Source organism: Toxotes jaculatrix, chromosome 16, assembly GCF_017976425.1.
Source record: "Toxotes jaculatrix isolate fToxJac2 chromosome 16, fToxJac2.pri, whole genome shotgun sequence".
NCBI classification, from domain to species: Eukaryota; Metazoa; Chordata; class Actinopteri; family Toxotidae; genus Toxotes; species Toxotes jaculatrix.
Genome location: NC_054409.1, coordinates 8,629,182 through 8,652,157, shown reverse-complemented (window position 1 = coordinate 8,652,157; position 22,976 = coordinate 8,629,182). Strand labels below are relative to the sequence as shown.

Genomic DNA, 22,976 nt, shown 5'->3' with positions numbered 1-22,976 from the left:
GTAGCACTTCCCTAGTTTTCAGCAGTTTTTTTGTTGGGGGAAAACGTCCCCCTCACCCCCCTTCACCCGTTTTTAGTTACTGGTTGCATTGACCTTCTTCTTCCCCCTACCTAACACATGCACGTCCTTCTTTGGAGCCTTGATAACCCTCAGTTTGCATGCAAACAAATGCAAAAGTTTTTTTTCCCTTCAAGCTTTTTTTTTTTTTTTTTTTTTTTTTTAGTTCAGCCGGTTCCCCTGGATCGCTTTCCTTTTTATCTCTGTCTCTCGTTTAAAAAAAAAAAAAAAAAAAAAAAACATCGGCCAAGCTCGAACCAAGCAGGTAAAGAGGCAGCATGGTGTCTGAGGTAGGGATTAGTAGCTGGCTTGACCTTTCTTATGCCCCGATCACAGGCAGAGAAAGTCCTCCAGTTCAGCCAGGAGACTAACTTAACTGCCCTGCTGCTGGAGGCGAAAGAGCTGGAGGCCCGAGTCATCATTCTCTCCGCCAGGTGAGATTTTCACTGCGATCACAAACTGCACATGAATTTCACCCACAGCTTCAGAGGGAGCACCGATGACGGCCTCGTATTGACCTGACACCTGCGTAAAAATGCCCTTGAGGTTGCAGCTGCACCAGTGTGGATGCATTTTTAATCCACATTATGAAAAATGTATTCAAAATAGGAAAAGAAACAAGATTTGGCTGTGAAGATGATGCTTAAACCTAATTCATCCTAAACCTTGACCCAGCTGTTAATGTTTAAATTATGATGATGTATTTGAAGTGCTGCACAGCATTTTAAAAAACAGAAGCAGACACTAATTATATATGTGATATGTTGAACAAGAGTCTTTTGTGACTAAGACTTTTACGTCTTTTCATTCAGCGTGCTCTGATGTGGAAAACAATCTTTTATCTGTTTTGAACATGGTAAAATTCCAGTGAGGAAGACGCTGCTGCAGTGTACAAGGCTGCCCGCTTCCTCAACATGACAGGCTCGGGCTACGTGTGGCTGGTGGGCGAGAGGGAGATGTCGGGTAAAGCCCTGAGCGAGGCGCCAGACGGTACGTTCATCCGACAGAGATCAGTGGGAATACACGAGTTAACCCGGGCTTTGCTCAGAGGCCGATCATAACACATACAGGATTAGAGAGATTAACCGTTGAACAACGGATGCATCATATGATCAGCTGTGTAATGGTTTGTTGTGTGTTGAGCATTTAAATGTTTAAGCATTCTGGTGCTTAAAGGTTTAAATGTGGTGTGTCCACATTTTTGAATGTGTCCACAGTTAAATGTGTGCGTCCTGGATTATTCCCAGGTAAATTCACAGTGCTCTTCTGCCATATTAATGTCCTGGTTTCTAATGAATTATAAAGGGAGAGTTTGACATCAGGTAACTGATAAAATGGTAAGATACAACAGCATTTCTTCTCTTTGTTCCTGGGTTTTCTGCACAAGTTTCTCACAATATTTTCTCACTTTCTGGTCACAAATGTTGAGCGTTTTTTTCCCCCCAGGCACTCTAACACAACCAACCCCAGACTGTTTTCTTTGTCCTGTCTGTGTCTCCTGTCATCCACCTCCGCTGCAGCTTCTTCCAGGAGTCTGCAGGACTGATGGACCTGGTTGCAATCAGAAAACTTAGCTGAAGTTGGATTGTTGCTTGGTTGAAATTTAGGTCTGATGGTATTTTCGTTTGGTCCTGACACAGATAATACTTTGCCTGTCCTGATTATACAAACCTTAGCTGGTAGGGCCACAAAAAAAAAGAGATCCAACTTCAAGGGACTCTTTACACATGCTGTGAAAAGGTCATCAGTGGCAACATCAGAAAAATGATCCATTTATTTCTGTTGCCTAATCTCATAAATGACAAGATGTGGGTACTTTTTTTTTTTTTTTGAGTTATCCTCCAACAGACTAAGCAAAGGCAGCGAAGATGGATCATGCAACTGATGTCTGACCTTTATTCAGGATGTCTAAACCGGAGGCCCTATAAGTTTTTTTCCACTTTGTGCATTGCAAAAGGATCCAGGGAGGCAGGAGTTTGCTCAGGTTAGTGACTGCCTTTGTTGTCGGCCTGCTCTCAGGTCTGATCGGCCTCCAGCTCATCAACGGGAAGAATGAATCAGCCCATATCAATGATGCAGTGGCTGTGGTGGCTCAGTCCATCCAGGAGCTCTTTGAGAAGGAAAATATTACAGAACCCCCCAGAGGATGCGTGGGCAACACCAACATTTGGAAAACGGGGCCCCTTTTTAAACGGTGAGACTGAATACAGACCTAACAGAATCCTTTAGCTCTATTTTTCTTTTTTTTTCTTTTCTTTTTGCTGATATAAATGGTAAAGGTGTGATGATTTTTTTTTTAAATTGATGTTTATTGAGGGTGTTACAGTTCAATTATTATGACAGGTTCAGGTTTGTCCAGTTTCTGATTGGCTGAGCACTGAACTGAGAGCCCTGTTCAGTAAAATGCACTGCTGCCTTCTTAATAGATGACTCACGGTATCCATGCATGAACACATGCGCTCATTCACACGTATAATTGTTTTTATTTGCTTGCTACAGGGTGCTGATGTCATCTAAATACCCAGAGGGCCTCACAGGACGCGTGGAGTTCAACGACGACGGCGACAGGAAGTACGCCCACTACAGCATACTCAACTACCAGAAGACTCGACTCATACAAGTTGGCATATACAATGGAACACAGGTAAACTGAGAGGCAGAGGTAACTGTGGCCTCTGTGATACAGCTGTGAACCAGTTTTATAGGAGTTTAAGAAAAGTTTCTTCACTGCCCATGAGTAGGTTGCACTGTAGCTGCTCTATGAACAGAGTGATCCATGTTTTTTTTTTTTTGTTTTTTTTCCAAACTGGACATGCAGACCCAGTTTTCTATCTATAGTACAATGCACTTAATGTAGGACAACTCCACTGTCCTCAGTATCTGGGGGAAAAAAAACACTCTGCAGTTCACCCAACTCTAAAACCACGAAACTGCTGTCTGTCTTAGTGAATGAGGGGGATTTCAAATATTTATTGCTAATGATGAATTGGAACTTACAGTACAAATAAAATCCACAACAGATGAGGGCAAGAGAAAGAGGAGAGAGAAGGAGAGAAAATGACGAGTTAAGGAGCAACTTAACACCAGGCTGGCCAAAAGTTTTTAGCCTGTTTCACCTCTGGCCATAGCCAGCATGTGTGGTTAGAAGTTAGACTATCAGATGTCTGCAAAAACAAGATTTTCAGGGGGTGTTAAGTTACCCTTTAACTTAAAAATGACTGTAGACTTTTGAAATTAGTAGATGGCTTTGTTAAGATAAATGGTTGTAGCATAATGCACGTTTCAAGCTGTTGCAATGTGTGCTCAATTTCGCAAACAACAGCAAAAAATGTAAAAATTTGAAAACTGTTTTGCACGAGCTAAATGAGCAGATGCTGTGACAGAAGCTCATTAGTGGACCTTGTGATTACAGGATTATTTTGTCAAATGGTATTCAGTTAGTCTTTGATGGTGGTTATTAAAGAGGCCGGCTATGCACAGCTAACAGCAAGGCCTGGAAGGACCAGCACTTCAGTTTCCTGGTGATAGGTGTGAAAATAATAAGTTGCTGAAACCCCCCCAGGCATGATGCATAAGTCAGAGGTCACTGCAATAAATAAAAGAACCGCTGAGCTGTGGTTATATAAAGCTGACTCATTAGTGACGCTCACCCACAGGGCAAGAGCCTCATCAGCAGCACGCCTTCTGTCAGCACTCACCTGTAATACTTTATATGCGTGTGGCATCCCTTCAGGTGGTAATGAACAATCAGCGGAAGATCATCTGGCCCGGAGGAGAGACCGAGAAACCACAGGGCTTCCAGATGTCCACTCGATTAAAGGTAGGGCGCCTTCACTTTGCTGCTGCGGTGTGACATTCGTGTCTACACAGATCGAGTGCGGACCTGAGCTGATATACTCACGTTGGACAACGCGTTAACATTTGTTTCTCAGAGGGGAGTGAAGTTAATCTACATTAATAAAGGCAGCAGTGATGTATTTGCCATGACTTTTATCTCTTCAAATTCCTCATGGGCCTGCGAAGAACCTCTCATCTGTATCCTTGTCAGCTATTTTTGCATTCATCCGTTTGTCCTTGTGTATCCATGAGTATCTGTGAGTTCGTACATGGGTGTTTGTGAATCTGCTGGGATTTTTCCAAGAATTGTTTTTCCCCCCGCTCTCGCTGCAGCGCTCTAAAGTCCCTCGAGACTGATCTGGTCCAGCTCTAACTACGTGATAAACAGCTTTCTGTCCCATCTGTTGTAGATAGTGACGATACACCAGGAGCCATTTGTGTATGTGAAACCCACTCTGCCTGATGGAACGTGCAAGGAGGAAATGACATTAAATGGAGTCTTAATTAAAAAGGTTATCTGCACTGGGCCCAATGAGACCATCCCAGGTAACACATCAGGGACGTTTATATTATCAATGTGCTTTTACCGCACTCGCCAAACACCCACTGGAGATGCATACATATATATGCAGTAGGTATCTATATATGTATGCATGTAGCTGAGTGTGCCATTCAGAATGAATGATTGCTGGGATGCTGGGACGTGCTTTGTCCGTATGCTCTGTGCAGTGTGACTGGGTGTGGTTGTCTGCTGCGCGCTGTGCCATGCATTTTCTGTGTTGAGTCTACGTGCGCCGCCTTTGGATTTAAAAAAAAAAAAAAAAAAACAAGGCCTCTCATGTTTCCTCCAGAATGATTGTAACTTGCAACCGTTGCTGATTTTTTTTATACAGGTCGCCCAATTGTACCCCAGTGTTGCTATGGATTCTGCATTGATCTCCTGATCAAGCTGGCTATGACCATGAACTTTACCTATGAGGTGCACCTGGTGGCTGATGGGAAATTCGGAACACAGGAGCGGGTCAGTTTCACATTAAAAGTCATATTTGTCATGTTTTTGCATGAGGTGAAGGTTGCACGGAAAATGTCACGACTGGTTATTTGCACAACTGTAGTACTTTTAATGACTTTACTCCACTGACAGTTTTGATCTCATCAACTATTCAGAGGCAAAGTGATGAAATCAACTTGAAAATCTGGCAGAGAAAAAAGGAGAATGTTCCCTTAGTGCAGTAAAAGTATAGTAATGTCAAACAAAACAAACACTCACTCTGTCGGTGATAGTTTTTTTTCATTACCAAGCTCCTGTTTTCTTCTGAGCCAAACATCTGAAAAAAAACATGCTGATTTTAATACATTACAGGAACAATCTGTCCACTTTATTTTTTTCTGTCACTCCTGAATCTGTTCTATGATTTATGAAAATGGGAAAACATACAGACAAATCATTTATACACCAAAAATCAAATCATACATATCATTTATACAGGAAAAAATATTTTGTCATGACAGGGCTCATTCATTTTCATCAGCCTCCAGGGAAAGTGCTTGTCTCTGTACAAATATATGTCTATGTCAAATAAAACACAATGCCACCATCTAAAAAGACAGTGTCATAGTAGGATCAGCCACATTTAACCCAACCTTTCACTGCTCAAGTGGGACACATTTATGAATTTATAGAGTCCAGATTGTCCCTCTCGTGTACCTTTGCTCAATCTCTTTGCAACACAGTCCAGTTTTACTTGCTGACGCTGCCCTTTATTAACAAAAGATAACGTTATCCTCTCAACAGTTTGCTGTGTATTTACAACACAGAAATGTTTAGCTAAAGGGTTGATAGCACAGATGTATACATGTAGCTTCTTCATTAGCCACTGCTGTTCATTGTTGTGATGTGTGAACACAGCTGCCATACTGGTATGTGGGGAAACAGTGCATCCTAATCCATGTATGTCTGTCAAGGCACGGTTAAAATCCCCATATCTCTCTGAATCCCTGGATTAATATTTTTACTTTTTTTTGTTTCAGTGTGTGATCAATAAAGCGCCGTAAACTCAAATCAATTTGCCCAAAGGTTTAAAAAAAAAAAGCCAATTACTCTGAGGTGTAAGCAAGATTTACAATGACCTTAAATGGCATTATTCACATTTCAGCTATTGGTATAAGATACACATAGTGTTGGACACACAGTGTAATTACATATCCAAGCCATGATTTAATACCATGGTATTATTTAGTTGCCATGCCACTACCCTGTAGCCTAACAGGATGATCTCTGGAAGAAATCTCTTGAAATCTATTTCGTGACATGGTGGCATCACTGTGTAACACAACCCAATATAGAAACAACATTCACAGATGTGCATAAGGAGGACAAACAGGACATGATCAGCTTAAAAGAGTTGCATGGTTTGAACAGATTTTCTCTGTGGAAACATTCGTCTCTAACCCAGAAAATAAGCCTGTTTTGTTGGCAAATCATGAGCACAATATTCTACACTTAGTGTTCCACAGTGCATGATGTTATAAACTACAGAAAAGAGCAATCTCTCTGTTACATAAGACAGAGGTTCAAAGATGTGGAGCACGTCTAGCCCCACTAGGCTCAACCCAAATCCTTGAAGCCTGGAAACAGTCGGTGGTCTAGATGACAGCGGGTTGCTAGCTGATTCTCATGTTAACACCTTTCTTTTGGGACCCCAGGTGAACAACAGTAACAAGAAAGAGTGGAATGGCATGATGGGAGAGCTCCTGGGGGGTCTGGCTGACATGATTGTTGCCCCGCTGACTATAAACAACGAACGAGCCCAGTATATCGAGTTCTCCAAACCCTTTAAATATCAAGGCCTCACCATCCTCGTTAAAAAGGTAAGTAGGGTTTTTGTAATGTGAAAAATGTTCCTAAATAAAAAGGTTTTTAAAAACCTAAACAAAATAAAGGTAAGTAGCCTGTTTGGTGCTCTGTCACGGCAAACAGCCATTGGGGAGTAACATGTATTGTTCAGTTGTGTAATCACCTACCGACTGAGGCGGTTTTTATTCCTTGTACCTTTACTGTGTCACACATCCCAAACACAGACGTGTTATTTTATACCTTGTTTTCTACAACACAAACACAAGGGAACACAGTGAAAGAGCTGAGGAAGTGTATTAGCAAAAAGACAGATACTATCCTGATCATTTTATCTGTGTGAACAGCAGACTTTGTGAACTGATGTTCTGCTGTATCATCACCTCTCCAAAGGATCATACCTGTTTTTTTTTTTTTTGTTTGTTTTTTGTTTTTTTTAGCCAATTTACAGGATCTCATTATTACAAAATTACATCCAAAACTCCACCATCAGCAAAAATGCAAAATGTATAAGGAGGTAAACTTACAAACAGACTAGTGTTTTCCTTTATCTTAGTCCACAATATGCAAACATAAGGTAATCAGAGTTGTTCACTATCAATCAATAACCAATTGCGATGTGTGTTTTCAGGAAATTCCTCGCAGTACACTGGACTCGTTCATGCAGCCGTTCCAAAGCACACTGTGGCTGCTGGTGGGTCTATCGGTGCATGTGGTGGCGGTGATGCTTTACCTACTAGACCGGTTCAGGTACAAGGGGGACCTGTGTGTGCCCATGTGTGTGTGTGTGTGTGTGTGTTTATGTGTATTCATGACTGAATCAGTGTGCACGCAAATGTGTGTACATACACTCCTGCGCGCTGCAGATCTTCCCTCAGTGTGGACACGGAGGCAGCCAGAAGGGAAGATTGGCTCCAACCATCCCACTGCTCTGTCTGTGTGCCACCATCTTTGTCCGCTTTTCTTTCTCTGGACTTTGTCTCCCTCTTGCTTTGCTTGCTCATGTTCAGTTCCCGTCCCTGCCCGGGGTTGCCAGGGTTTTCCCCTCTGCAGGTCATCAGTGATTTCTCATTTTATCTCCTGCAACCCTCCCAATGTCTCCACTCTAGCCCGTTTGGAAGGTTTAAAGTAAACAGTGAAGAGGAAGAAGAAGACGCCCTCACCTTGTCATCTGCTATGTGGTTCTCCTGGGGAGTGTTGCTGAACTCTGGAATAGGAGAAGGTGAGACACACCCAACAAGAAAAAGAGGAAAAAATCATTATTGAAAATGTGCAAACCATCACTTTCTGAGCAGCAAATGTTCCTTTTTTTTTTTTTTTTTTTTTTACCAAAACACAGCAATGTTGTTGAGTACTTTGATCTTTACACAGTTTTGCAGTTGTAAAAAGACCAGCATCAAGGTGCTTGTGGCTCCAGGTGCTGCCTGATTGTAGAGTTTTTCTTTGAGGATGACAAATTAATTCCTTTCTAATCACATTTTGTAAAGACAGGCTTTGATGCTGTTTGTCTTTAAACAGTTTAGACCTGTTGCCTTTCCTTGTTTCATTTATCTTCAAGTGATTCCTTTTCATGTCTGATATTTTTAGTGGGCTATATTTTTGGCAATGTCTTTGGTTCTAGGTTGTGTTGTGAAGTCTGTGGAACTTTTAATAACTGAGTAGATGGGATTATAATTCACTGTAATATATAGATTCATAATCCTTTTTGTTATCATCTGCCATAGTGGTTGTAAGAGCAGTAGTAATAAGTAGCTGTGTTTGACTGGTAGAACAGAAATGGAGGTATCCAGCCAATGACTCATTATATACATTACTAATTGGACTTGAAATAGAAAAAGACTGAGCTGAAAGGTTAAGACTTGAACTCACCACACAGGTGCGCCACGCAGCTTCTCAGCGAGAATCCTGGGTATGGTGTGGGCCGGCTTTGCCATGATCATTGTGGCTTCTTATACTGCCAACCTGGCTGCCTTCCTGGTGTTGGACCGGCCTGAGGAGCGCATCACCGGCATCAATGACCCAAGGGTGAGTATAGTGTTACAAAAATTTTACCATACAATAACACTTTTATTCATGTAAATCTGAAATGATATAAATTTTACATCAGTGGCAGTTATGAGTAGTCATTACTCTGTCTTGTCCTTGTCTCTCCGTGTAGCTGAGAAACCCATCAGACAAGTTCATCTACGCCACGGTGAAGCAGAGCTCCGTGGACATCTACTTCCGGCGGCAGGTGGAGCTTAGCACCATGTACCGCCACATGGAGAAGCACAACTATGAGAGTGCCGCCGAGGCCATCCAGGCCGTGCGCGACAAGTGAGTCTCGGCCAGGCCGGGCCGACCGCAGCTCGTGTCGGCCGGCTGCTCGACCTATCAGGCACACAGACCAGGGCCAGAACAGTCAGCTCAGGGGGGGGGGGACATGGACCTCTGGACCAGGCGGAAGCCGCAGGACTTACTGCAGCGTTTCCTCTGATCCAGGCCCATCGCCCAGCCACGACAGACGTCCAGGGACAGCAGCAGGTGTGGACGTGTCAACAGCACTGACACCAGTGTGAGGTTGAGCTAACATTGAGTCGAAGAGCACCCTTTTTCAGGTTGTACCCAGACGAACTTCTTTGAGATGGGGGGAATCCAATGGGGGACGCGCCCTCACCCATCTGGCATTGGATTTCATTTGGCCCATAAGCAACGGTAGAGATTGCTGGTAAACGCTGAATGACACACACGATCTGGTGTGCGAGAGAGAGAAGGGTGGGAGCCGTAAATGTGTATGTAAATCATTGTACTGTTGCACCGTAACCCCCTCCTTCCCCTCCTCCTCCTCCTCCCTCCTCCTCCTCCTCCTCCTCCTACTCCTCCTCCTCCTCCCCCCTCCCCCTCCCCCACAGCAAGCTGCATGCTTTCATCTGGGACTCTGCGGTGCTGGAGTTTGAAGCCTCGCAGAAGTGCGACCTGGTGACCACGGGAGAGCTGTTTTTCCGTTCGGGCTTTGGCATAGGCATGCGCAAGGACAGCCCCTGGAAACAGAATGTGTCCCTGGCCATTCTCAGGTCTGTCCCAGCCGAAGCTGCATTACTCGTATGACTCTTTTTTTTTTTTTTTTTTTCGGTTTCTTATCAATATGATTTCATGGTCACGTATTGACCATTTATAGCCACCCAATACATTGCCTTATGTCACATCTTCTCTCTCTGTATCTCCCCTCTCCTGCCCTCTCTGTTTGTCTCTGTCAAGTGTATGTCTGATTGTCACAACACCTGTCCAGCTGTCTGTTTTTCATTTGTGCTGCTATCTGGGAGTGAGCGGCTCGAACGGTCCGTCGTTGCGGCGTGTATTAACTTTGTCACTTCTCTCCCCACCACCCCCAACCCCCTGCAGTTCTCATGAGAACGGCTTCATGGAAGACCTAGATAAAACCTGGGTGAGATACCAGGAGTGTGACTCAAGGAGCAATGCCCCAGCCACACTCACCTTTGAAAACATGGCAGGTATGGTCCTTATGGCGTAGAGAAAGCGTTAAAAAGTGATTGGACAAAAACTGCAGTGGTAAGGTACTGTAGCCCTTTTTTGTCCAATACCTTTACAAAGTCGTTGTTTTAGTGTCGGCGTGGGTGCTCTGTGGAAGTGTGCCGTACAGTATCTTGTGCTGTGGCTTTGTGCGGTTGTGGGTTTTTTTTTTTTCCATTACTATTGTGTGGTTTGCAGCCGCCGTCGTCAGTAGGAGCTGGTAGAAAAAGGAGGGGCGACCACTGGGCATGACGAGCAGACCATGCTTTCATGCTCAGTGGGAGCGGCGGAGTATTCGACCACCAGCTCACATATCTCTGTCTCTGCTCTGTTTCTGTTCATCTGTCCCTTTCCAAAAGGGGTCTTCATGCTGGTGGCTGGAGGCATTGCAGCAGGGATCTTCCTCATTTTCATCGAAATCGCCTACAAGCGCCATAAAGACGCCCGCAGGAAGCAGATGCAGCTGGCCTTTGCGGCCGTCAATGTTTGGAGGAAGAACCTGCAGGTAGGAATGATCCCCTCTACCCGTTCACACCCAGGGTGGTAGGGACAAAACTGGGGTGCAAGAGAGCCAGCAAAGACCGTCATTGGGATCGATTTCTGTCTCTCAGCCCCTGTAGGAGCTTTTTCATTTTCATCAGTGGTGGTCAGACCGCCAGATTGCGATTTGAGAAACCGTGCTCTCTGATGTCTTCATGTACTGTAAGCGGCACCCCTGTAGGTCCTGTAGAGTCCCGAGAGGCCAACGCCGCCCGTCTCTCTTGTGTGTGCCTGCAGGAGAGTAAGGAGGCCTCTGGAAGTCAAGCGGTGGCCGGGACCCCCTCATTAGTATGTAACTAATTAGCAGGGCCATTTCCACCTCCATATCACCTCTTGCTGTTAGAGTAATAATAAGATGATTCGCTTTGTGACCCTCTAACATGATGGACACCTGAATTAAAACTTCACCTTCCATGTCCATGGCATGAAGTAGTAGTTCTAAGCTGCTGCGGTGCTTATACGCTTCATAAGGTCAGATGATGTGGACATGGAAAGCCAATGAAATGAAACAAATGTCCTGCCAGACACATCATAAAAACAATAATAACATGATTACAGTATGGTTGATGCACTTTGATTGCGCCATCACTGATTTCCTTCACTCTGGCAGCCATACTAACAGCAGCCAGGGGCTAGCTATACAAATAGAGCATAAAGAGTAAAATCAATGCCCTGGCACAATCACACAGCAGTGACTGTCCCAGTATTGTCAGCATTACTGCAAAGTGTCATGCTATAGTCTCCTTATCCGCTGTAGTGTCTGTTGTGCAGACACCAAATAGGAGTAAAACCTGCATGCCTAAGGCTTCATGCAGCACAGTTGCTGCCAAAGCAGGCATCCGTTCCAAGGGTCAGTTCTCCCAAATTTCAAAAGTTCACGTTTATCTTCTCATTCTTGTGGTTTCTAGCCAAGCAGATAGTTTGGGATTTATGTGCTGGCAGTTTGACATATCTACATCTGTAACTTCTGCCACCAAACCAATAAAATGGAGGTGAACAGAACTTTATCTGTGGTCCAAAGCTATCTGTATGGTGAGATGCCACAAGTAAAAGGGATTTTTTTTTTTTTTTTTTTTTTTTAAATTTGAGTGAACCGACCCTTTTACCTCCAATCAAGCAACACGGTCCTCCACTCAGCCGATGAAGAACATGATTTGCCCCCTGTCCTCCAACGCAATCAAATGCGGCTGGGAAGCGTTGGAGCAGTGGAGCACCCCTCCTCCACCCATGCACCCTCCTTTCCTTTATTCTTTATGGTTTCACCCGCTGGAGGGCTCAACATTTGATGGCCAATCACTCTGTGAGTCTGTGATGTGGCCCCGGCAGCCTCTCTGTCCGCTGCCTCTCTGTAAGCCTTGAACCAAAGCTCAGCTCAGTGTTTGGCCCTGCTCAGTAGAGACAGCAGGGCTGGAGGAAGGTACAGTATAAAATCACAAGTGCCTGTCAGCAAATCAGTGTCCTTCTGAGAGTGTCTGCCATCGACCTGACTATTGTATGTAACTGTTGTGAGTGTCCTCATATGGATGTATGTTTTCTAGGTGCATACAGCAGGCGAATGCATGCGGGGGTGGGGTAGGGGGCATCACTGAGAAAGGAGAGGGACACACTAAACTGCCCTTAGACCAGGACATATCTATGTCAGTGATGATCACATTGATTTCTCTGTACTCTGCATTTCTCTGAACAAGGACAGCTCATGCATGCTCATCTTTGTTCATCGTCCATCACTGTGGACCCTAGAGCTAAAAAAAACAGACACACACAATCCTCTCGAACTATAACTGCCGTAATGGGGTTCTCATGCAAGGAGCACAGAGGGAGCCCATGAAGTCAAACTAATACAATCTGTTCTGTTCTGTGTGAATATTATTCAGGATATTATTCATACTGTTTGGATGCACTGATTTGATTATTCACCCTGATCTAATTTTCACAAATTAAACATGACAGCTCGGTTGAGAAGGGCACAAACTCAACACGATGGAATATCTAAGTTCACAGTTTATGTGGCCTCCTCCTTCCTTAGTACAGCAAGAACTGACTCTCAGAGTCCCATCGTTGGCATCATTATAACTGCTTGCACATGTATGTGTATGTAATTATGTGCTTATCCTGCCTCAGGTTGGTGTATTATGCAAAGCACTGTGCAGCACTGTGCACCCACATACCTTTTAGCACAAGGGTGTAACCTCAGAGCGCGTGCACTTCTGACTAACCAAAATCTGTTCACATAGTACGCCCCTCATCCCCTGCAGGCTGATGTTATCTCGACATGCTGTTCATTCTCTAAAGCCCTCAAAATATAAGTTAATGAACTAGGAAATGAAGGTGCATGCATCGCTAGAACTGCATGCCTAAGACAGTCCAGCTTTAAGGAACCTGTAGCCACAGAGATGTAGAGGAATTAAACCTATAAATCTCTGTTTCTACATATTTGAGTAAGAGAATCTAGCTGCTGTTTAAAGCTGATTTAATCTTTATGATCTAAATTTATAATTTACATTACACATAATATTATATGTAATAGACTGTGCAGCCATGCTAACTGTGCGGCAGCCTCTTTTAAATGAGGTGTGTAGTAACTGAGGATAGCATTACTTTCAGCTATAACAGCCATCTGTTCCCAGCACAAAAAAAAAAAAAAAAAAAGCTTTAAAACCCAACTGTCCAGCACAAAAGGCAGACAGGCAAAGTTAGCTGGTGAACATACGGTAATGGTGCATTTAGCAGCTAAAGAGCCAGATATTTCCCTTAGGAGCTGCTAAAGACCAACAACAGAGCTACAGAGAGTGAATACTGGACTTATATTCATCACATCAACAGAAACACAACTCCAAACAGATGCTGACATTGCTCTGTACCTGCTGTACATGTACTTACATGTATTCTAACTGAATCATATCAGCTTGAAAGATGATAATGTGGCAGTTTTATGTTCACTGTTTGCTTCTGCTGCTCCAAAGGGGAAAAAAAGCAGCTATTGCAGATTTTAAAAAGACATCGATCTTACTGGGTCACACAAACAGCTCGGGCTAAAAGTCAGAATTGAATGCAATCATATTAATGCAGAGGTACACTCAAGAATACACTATCTTAAAAAGGTGTACCTTTATTATAGAGATCATCCTAAAGCATCAGATTTAAAAAAATGCAAACTTCCTCAGACATTTGTAAATGAGTTTGACTCACCCACGTACTCTGTACTGCTCCTGCCATGTTTGAATAAAATAGAGAATTTTTATGAGTAAGAAATCAGGGTTTGTGAGCCCTAAAGCTTTCACCTTCATGTATATACGAAGTCAGCGATATTGCAGATACCACATCTGAAGATTATTAAAAATGCAGAGTGCACATTTTTTCATCAACTGATTTATTTTTGTATTCCTCTCAACATTAATGCTAATGACAATGTAATTAGGTAGACCAACTGTATAGGCTGGACTCTGGTATGAAATATAGAGGCTTAATATATTTTCATGTACTTGTTCGGCAGCGTTCTCTTAATTCTACTAACTATAATGTATTCCATAAATTTAAATCATACAGATTTATATTTTTTATATGTTCAACTTAATGTTACTGATTTGTCTTAGTGTGATCACTGTTGCTGTTAGAATTTGCTGACCACTACATCCCTGAGAGGCTACATGTCCGGCTTTTGGCTTTCCCTTTTGAAACAGATGTTATTCAGAAGTGCACTATCTGAACAAGACTGAAACTGGTGTCAGTTTGGGATGAAAACAAAGTGTGGGAGACCCTGTTCCGTGATGATGATAATGTTGATGAATAATGACAACGCACTGCTGCGAAACAGGCAGCTTCTGTACACTGTGCAAGTCCCATGCCACGCTTCATCTGATGGTCCAGCATGCCCCGCATGGCCGGGACTGTGCACACGCAGCACCTCATCAGGGCTCAGAGCGGCCGGACTGCAGTCCTGCAGTCTCAGACGTGTAAGAAATGGGGTGGGGGGGGACTGATGTCACTTGGGCATTGATTTTTCCTGAAACAAAACAAAAACAGTTCACAGTACACAGGCTGACTTTTGCCATTTACTAACATGAGATGTCATCTTCCAACAGGAAAAAACTTTTTATTATTACCTGCTCTAAAATCGAGTGATGTTGTGCACCAATCACTCCTCTGCCAGCTTTCATCGATACGTCACGCCCGCAAATGCCTTGAGAGAAAAGTGCCGGTTAGCGGGGTGATGGGTGGTACAAATGTACCCTAAAAGAGCCTAGTCATGTGACCTGATGAAAAAGGATGTACTGCGGGGCCAGTGCTGGCCAGGATTTATTTGTCATGCTATTTGTTTTGTGTTTACTTATTCTATGTTTTCCCCCTTTTATTCCTTCCCTCCATCCATAAAACGTTTTGGCATGTTGAAATTCACACCACACTGCCCCGCCCGCCCAAAGGGCCTCCCTCCCGGCAACTTCTCACCCATCCTCCACTTATACTTTACTAACATCCATCGTAGAGTGCTTTCTTTTTTAGGAGTAGCATCATTTAGCCTCCATCTTCTCAGATCATGAAATCAAGCATAGAAAAATCGCAACTCTTTCCTTTTTTGCTCTTTAACTCACTGTAAGAATATTGGTTTTTGCAGCCGCAGTAGGCAACCATTTCTTCTCAAGCCTTTTTTTCTTGCACTCCATTACATTCCCCATCCCATTCCCTGGTGTGTGGGGTGAATTTCCATTATACCACTTTAAGGTATAATGACTTTAAATGGGCTTTATTTACTGACTTTTGTCGCTGTTGTTTTCCCTCTTTGATATGCATTTTAGTGGCCTCTGATACTGTAGCTTCTTGACTTTTTATACCTGCCTGGCTTTGGATGTGGATGTTTGCTTTGCTAGTTTTTCTTAATTTTTTTTTAAATATCCACCCTTTTTGGTTCCCTTGGCTTTTGCTTAAGGATCTTCTATAAAGTAATAACGATCAAGTGGATGGAAATTTATTTTATTTTTCTTTTCTTCCCCTATGCAGCCCTCTTCCTCTCTAGAGACTCAGGATGTAAGAATACCTTAATATGAGTTTTTTTATTTTTGCACACAATCATGCAGTTATTGTGCTGAGAGTAGCTGTGGGGCACTCTGATGGTATGAGGGAGGGAGGGCACCAAATTGGCCTGCCATTTTATCAGTATATGGTTAAAACTGCTTCTGTTTCTTTCTTTTTTTTTTTGGCAGGAATGTACTTTGACCTGTGTAAGAACTAAATACTGAGTAGATCTGAGATATTTTGTAAAGTCATATTTGGCATGCTTAGCTGATTATTTTTCATTTAAGATCGCTTGTGTTGTTGAGATGAGGAACTTTCAACTGTAAAGTGTGTGCTCAGGCAATAGCGAGCGAACAGGCAGAATATTATTTAGCTGGTTAAAGTAGAGTTTCGTAGGTATCACACCCACTGGCATCTTTATTAGTCATCACTCATTTCAATGCATTTGTAGGGGCCGAGTCAATGTGTCAGCACATTTCTAGAGGACTACTGTGCCATCTTGTACAGTCCCAGTGTGATAATGTTGCATAAAATGCAGATGCGCTCATATCAGCCTGAACAGACTATTTCCACTCTCACATCTAACAGGCTTTATCCCTTTCTTTCTCCCTCTTTGCGCATTTTACATTTCCAAGTGCTGTAGTCTTCCTCACAAGGACCCTCCCTCTATTTAGACAATATAAAGTAAGGTAATTTATTGGGGTGGCAGGTGGTGGTGGTGGTGGTGGTGGGAGGAGAGAATGGGTGAGACTGAAACCACGGTTATCACCCCAGCCAGAGAACATGAATAATGTTTCTACATATATTTATTTTAGGATAGGAAAAGTGGTAGAGCAGAGCCCGACCCCAAAAAGAAAGCCTCTTTTAGGTCCATCAGTACCACCCTGGCCTCCAGCATCAAGAGACGTAGGTCCTCCAAAGACACGGTAAGGAGACGAAGAAGCAACATCTTCCCTTGTTTATTCCTCCCTCTCTTTCCTTTTCTTCTCCTCCTTCTCCTCTGTCTCTGCTTTCAGCCCTCTCCGTTCTCTTTCTCTGTCCTCTCTGCCTACATCCCCATATCCGACCGCGAGAGAGTCCCATATTCCACTCACCCATTTCCACACGACCTCCGCAGCCTCTGCCACGTGTCTGTCCGTTCACCATTGATCAGCCATCCCCATTTAGCATCTGTAGCTCCTCTACAGGCCGGAGGGCATCAGTGCAGGAACTCAGGTCAGGCCAGGCCAGGAGCTGGGTTCTGAATTTGGGGAAGGGGCGTCCCAAGTGTCCAGGGCTTTTTGGGGTTTTGATGGGATTAGTGGCTTCTGGAGGAGGGGGGCGACAAAAGCAAGCAGTCTGCCAGTGGTGTTTTGTCTTGGGCTGCTCTTCCTCCGTGCCTCTGGTTTGGACGTGGATTCTGGCGATTGTGTCCTATTTGGTGGCATTGGTGGTGTGTGTATTGTACATGACAGTGTGTGTGTGCGTGTGTGTATTTATATATTTGTGTTTGCGTCTTGTCTTTTTGACTGCTTGATCCTTTGTATATCCACCTTTCTTTGCACCAATCCCGCCCGCACTTTCTCCGTTTGGGTTTCAGCCGCTGTTGGTTTGCTTTTGGTTTGAAAAGCATGCGCTGGTGTTCTGTCATTTTTCCAAAATCCATTTCCAAGGTAGTCGTGATGGCCTCCTGAGAAGAAATCTAATGTGTTGTCTTTTTTTATCAACATGTCTATTTCAGGATTACACTCATGGATTTCTATTAATCAAATTACTTTTTGCTTTTTCATATTTTGTTTGTCATAATTCTTGTTTATTTTTCAGTGTCCTTGTGGTCTGACCTGTGCATGCCTCTTTCAGGGTATATTTTCAGGTGGTGAAGACAGTCTTCTTTTATGTTTTAATGGGCTACAAACTCTGTGAAGCCTTAGACTCTCACTGTGTTACAAGGCAAGCATAAAGGCAAACTATTCTCTTTTTCCCTAAATCGTGTTTTACGCCATCTCTGTATGTTTGCTTGAATCCTTTGTTGCAGCACAATGAGAGTGTCAGGTTTTCTCCATTCCTTCACAGTTCAGTTGAAAAGCCCTGTTCGTTGCGGTTGGGAGGTTGTACTCTACAAGCTTGGAGTGCTCTGACAGACCAGTGACCCGCGGTCATTTGTACCCAGCTGCTTCACCAGACATAGCTGGTCGCTGAAACAATCTGGCATGGGCCTCTAAAGAAAAAGAAAAATCTCTGGAGATAGCTCAGACACGTTCACGAAAAGGCTTCTGTACTAACACTGTTTTGAATGTGTTTCCCAGGGGAGATGTAGCCAATGGCCGCTAAGCTAACGGGTCACAAAGGAAAAAAAAGTTTTTGTTTGTGTTTTTATTTGATCTCCTGTCTTTCTCTCTTTCTCGTGTGTTAACTGTCTTTTTCTTGTGGATGTTTCGGAATTGAACCAAGCCACCTCTGCTCTCCCCTGGAGGTTTCTCAATAGAATTGGTTTCGTTTGAAGAGGAGAAAAAATGGAGTCGCCATTGTTAATATGTCTGTTCGAGGTTTCGAATGCTGGCTTGGGAGCCCTAGTGGAAAAATAATAATAATAATAATGTCTCGATGTGGAAAAATAAAACAGGATTTAGTGTAATCAAAAAAGATGCTCTAATTGAAAGATTTGCCATCTTCAGTCTTTGACCATTATTTTTGATTTTATATAAATGTTCTTCTTTTATATTAATGGTTATCAATGGACTTGAGTGTCAGTGTCCCTCACCCACATGCCACACTGCTCCTCTCTCCCTCTGCAAGCATGCCGATTACTGTAACTGTCATAGATGTAGTAACAATAGAAGAAGTAGAGATAATCTTTGTAGTAATGCCACGTATTAAGAAGAATCACCATAGCTGTATTAAATAAGTAGCTTTATAAACATTAACTGTGGTTGTAATGTCAGTGAAGTGTCTCTCTTTTGCTGGTTCACTTGACCCCAGTAGGGTGCGCTGTTAGCAGGTCCTCAAGGTACAAGACATGAGGAGACCCGAAAGGGGGCTGTAAGCCATATGATGATGCAACTCGTGGGTCAAGGAGATGAGGGACATCCACTCTGACTCCAGTTGTTTATTCAGAAAATTTAAGATTTTACCCTTCAGTCTGGATGTTGCCCCATCTGTCAGCATGTTAGTTGCATCATAACAGCTTCTAAAGCTCATATGCTTGAATGTATTGGCTCTATCAGCTTAAAGCCAGAGGCACTTAAATCCTGAGATCTTGCCTAATTGAAAAAGAAAAGAAAAGAAAAAAAAGTATGTACTGTATGAGATGGGCACACTGAGGCAAGACTCTTCCCTGTTTTGGTTCTGCAGTTAATTAATGTACCTTATTCGTTTGTAATGTACCAACAAAAGATGTTTTCTTGCACATGGTGTGTTATGAAACGGGTTTTTCCAACATAGTGCTGAGTCAGGATTATGATTGGCATGTTGGAAATCAGATGGATTATAAAGAACGTAATGCACATGAGTGTATCGCTCCACCCAACCTCACTGTGTTCCAAAATATGAAGCAAATCCACAATAATCAGCTTGTTAAAAGCTCTATTTATAATGTATTTGACCATATCTACAATGTTTAATGACTGACTCTTTTGTCAGGTTTCTGTATTTTTGCTCAGTAGCAGAAAAAGCAACCTCAGCAGTGTGAAAATGTGGCTTACTGCTGTCAGACAAACACACCAAAAAGACTCAGTCAAAAGCAAAATCACCGTTGCCATAGAAACTAGGCACCTGAGTGGAATCGGGATCTTGTTTTTCCCTCTCAGCACTGTAGACGCCTACAATTCAATGCACTCTGCTTTAAAAGAAGCACAGTGAAGCGGGGAAAGGACATAAGAGTCCAACACAACAGCACTTTGAAATCAGCCGAAAATTCATCTTCTCTGTCTGAGCTGCTAAAATTAGAGAAGCCGCCTGTCTGCATGCGTACAAATGACTGCAGGGAGATAAATGAGCTGTCCATTTTACCCATGGCAGGAAATTATCACCCAGTCATGTTGTAAGGCTAAATAAATAAATAAATAAAATGATTCCTGATTCAAATCTGCTGTTGTCTAGACTCTCAGGACCTTACGTCTGCTCCCAACTAGCCCATCTCAGGCACAACCAAACTGCTTAAAAAAAAAAAAAAAAATCCAAACTTAAAAGGAAATAATTACAACACTGAAGTCTGCCTGAGAGGGGTTAAAGAACCCTCCTGCTTCTAAATTGCTACAGAAATGAAGCACAGGTGTTCTTAAAATAAAAATTAAATGTTTAGATATTAAAAAAAAAAAAAAAAAGCTGCCAAATGCTGCTTTTGTCAAGAAATGACATCTTGTTCTGTGTCTCCTTTCCTCCCATTTCTGTTCACCTCTGCAGCAGTACCCACCCACTGACATCACGGGCCAACTCAACTTGTCTGACCCGTCTGTCAGCACTGTGGTGTAAAGAGAGGGAGACACTGAAGTTCGCTCCCCAAGGAGAGAGGAAACGAGACGAGGAAAGGAGGAGAGGAAGCGGAGGGGAGAGACCCTTCTCGTTCCCTTCGCCGTCTTTTCGCCACCTGCCAGTGGACGTTTTGAGGAAACTGCTTGCTGAAGAAGAAGTGGCTGAAAACACTGAACTTGCACCTTTTTTTGAAGTCAGGATTACCTGGCGTTAGATGTTTATAGGGTCCCTGAGCATGCATAGAAGAACCCACCTGACTCATCTACATCTACAATCTTTTCCTTCTGTATATTATAAGCTAACTTATTTAACCTTGTTTTCGTCCTTTTGCTCACAGAAATTTACTTAATGTTTGGTGTTTTCCAATTTCCTGACCAGCTATATAGCATTTAGCAAGCCAGGTTTAGTTTGGTTAAGTTCATGGATAAACCAGTCCTGGTGCAAGTACTGTACTCTACATATCACTTCCAATTGGGGCCTAGATACCATAGTAATAGCTAGTATTTCTTAACAACATATACAGCAATACAAGACGTACTGTAAGCTTCAATGGATATCAAGCATTTTTAAATAGGATCTACCTGTGTTTTTATCTACACTTTAAGGTTTTTAGATGATGTTTCTTTCATTGGGAAACACTTATAATGGCACTAACAATGAGTTATCTTGTTTACCACTGAATATGATGGAGGCATGTGTGTGCTTGTAAATGAATAAGAGCTTTATGTATGTGAATAAGGACATGGATTTTTGTTAGTTGAAGGCTGAATACCAGATTCTGTAGTTGTTTAAACTGTATCCTTCCCCCCTTCAGTCTTGCACTAATCTCCCAAATGCATGTGTCCTTATTTCTAGTAAGAACTCAGTTTCTTAAAAAAAAAAATCTATTAACCTTTATTAATATTTATAGCAAGAGATAAGCCGGTGAATATATGAAATTCCACATTAATTTGCTGTCTGACGAAACTGTTGAGTAAGGCTGGTGTTTTTATGCCCAAACATGGCTTATCAACCCTAAGCCATGTTGCGTTTGGGGACGCCCTCTCACTTCCTCTCTCCTGCCATAGCAGTCTTTCTCATTTCCAGTCTCCAAGGGGTTGCATCAAAGGGCCAGGTTTTTCACCCAACCAGCACTCTGTCTTTCATGCAAAACTTCCTCCCTGCACAGCGCAGGAGAACTTTTACACGAAGGAGCCAGAGTGAATTGAAAGCTTTGTGTGCACGTCTTGGTTAGATGCAAAAACAGGCCGTTTCCCATTTTCTGGAGCTGAGAAACCTCTGCTGTTTTCTGAAAAGACTATCACATCCTTTCCAGTGTCTGGCACTGCATAGCACTTTATGTTGAGGGGTTTCCCAAACTGGAAAAAACAAGAACCACTATAACATCCAACATGTTCATTAACTCCACTATTTTAGCATTTACAGAGTCTTTGTAAGAGAAATAATGACACTTTTAAACAAGAACACAAAGTGCTAAAACACAATTTGGTTTCTAAACTTGAACCGAGATTTTGCTTCTAATCATTCTCTCATTCTGGCCTATGCATGCTTATGCGTTATTGTCAGTGCTTTAGGTTGTTTTTGGATGCGTGTTGTTGCCGTGTAAAGTTTAGCTGAGCTGTGTGGAGCACTTAAATTGGATGAAATGTAAATAGAGTCTGGTTCAGTGTAGATGGGGTGGAGGAGATTGTACTGCGCTTGTATTACGACTGCAGCTGAGAATGTCTTATATAATAGTTACACACAACAGTTGTGATACACAGGCATGCATCAACACACACGCACACACACACACACACAAAACCCCTTAAGGGAGGAATCGCCTGTTTTTCTTACCTTTTCCAGTAAAGATCTTGCATTCAATCATCTTGTTTATACAACTGTAAATAAAATATACTTACATTGCGAAGTCTAATCAATCCTGTGATTTAATTATTTTAGGATTCCAACTGGCAGTTGCTTACATTAGTACTTAATCTGCCTTTAATTTTCCCAATTAATCAAATAATTGTATTGTCACAAAATACTGAAAGCACACCACAACTTCATTGTTTGTCCAAAACCAAAAGAATTTCAGTTTACAATTATATAAAACCGAGAGCAGCTGCAGCTTACCATATGCGAGAAGCTGGGGCTCTACATACGACAGAAATTACTGAAATTCTTAATTGATTATGATAATAGTCATAATAGTTCATTTTCTTCCAGCTAACAAATGGATTACTTGACTCATTATTTGAGCATAAATTCCTTCTATCACTGAACAGTACGAGTAAATACATAAACTTTGTGTAACATGGCACCATTATGGAAATGTATGGCTGCTATTTAAAGAGTCTCAAAGCTCTTCACTGTTACAAATGAAGGGATGTAAGAGCAAACAGTACCAAACAGAGGAGTATGAAAAGAGACATGTAAAACTAAATTAAACATTTATAGTCTTGGCTTAAGCCCTTTTCAAACAGTTTGAGAGGTATGAGATAATATCAGTGAACTTCTTGCATTTGCTTGTTGTTCAGCCTCCAACTGAGATCACACCCTCCCATGAGTCTACCATGAACTCACTGTCAAGATCAACTCTATTCGACATTTAGAAGGTGTAGTAACTCATTGTGTCAGTTCTCTGCATTTACCCTGAACGTTTTTCTCCTAACCACCCAATATCAATCCTTAAAACCATGTAACTGGAAGCAGCAGCCTCCATCAAACAATCTCAGAT

At 42.6% G+C, this 22,976-nt stretch overlaps 1 protein-coding gene across 3 annotated transcripts in view; it reads left to right on the top strand.

The window, feature by feature from the left end:
• The window catches only part of grin1a (glutamate receptor, ionotropic, N-methyl D-aspartate 1a), a 29,293-nt gene extending 9,036 nt beyond the window's left edge, over nucleotides 1–20,257 (top strand). For 2 of the 3 annotated variants that reach the window (XM_041059034.1, XM_041059033.1), the window contains 16 exons: nucleotides 394–491; nucleotides 926–1,047; nucleotides 2,077–2,251; nucleotides 2,557–2,701; nucleotides 3,791–3,877; nucleotides 4,305–4,440; nucleotides 4,788–4,915; nucleotides 6,601–6,765; nucleotides 7,380–7,498; nucleotides 7,858–7,970; nucleotides 8,625–8,773; nucleotides 8,907–9,064; nucleotides 9,640–9,801; nucleotides 10,130–10,239; nucleotides 10,618–10,763; nucleotides 20,189–20,257. In XM_041059034.1, coding sequence (XP_040914968.1) covers nucleotides 394–491; nucleotides 926–1,047; nucleotides 2,077–2,251; nucleotides 2,557–2,701; nucleotides 3,791–3,877; nucleotides 4,305–4,440; nucleotides 4,788–4,915; nucleotides 6,601–6,765; nucleotides 7,380–7,498; nucleotides 7,858–7,970; nucleotides 8,625–8,773; nucleotides 8,907–9,064; nucleotides 9,640–9,801; nucleotides 10,130–10,239; nucleotides 10,618–10,763; nucleotides 20,189–20,257 — 2,082 coding nt within the window. Of the gene's footprint in view, nucleotides 1–393; nucleotides 492–925; nucleotides 1,048–2,076; nucleotides 2,252–2,556; nucleotides 2,702–3,790; nucleotides 3,878–4,304; nucleotides 4,441–4,787; nucleotides 4,916–6,600; nucleotides 6,766–7,379; nucleotides 7,499–7,857; nucleotides 7,971–8,624; nucleotides 8,774–8,906; nucleotides 9,065–9,639; nucleotides 9,802–10,129; nucleotides 10,240–10,617; nucleotides 10,764–16,623; nucleotides 16,735–20,188 lie in introns of all 3 variants that reach the window. The other variant, XM_041059032.1, reaches the window with a different exon arrangement.
• Nucleotides 20,258–22,976: the final 2,719 nt, after the last annotated feature.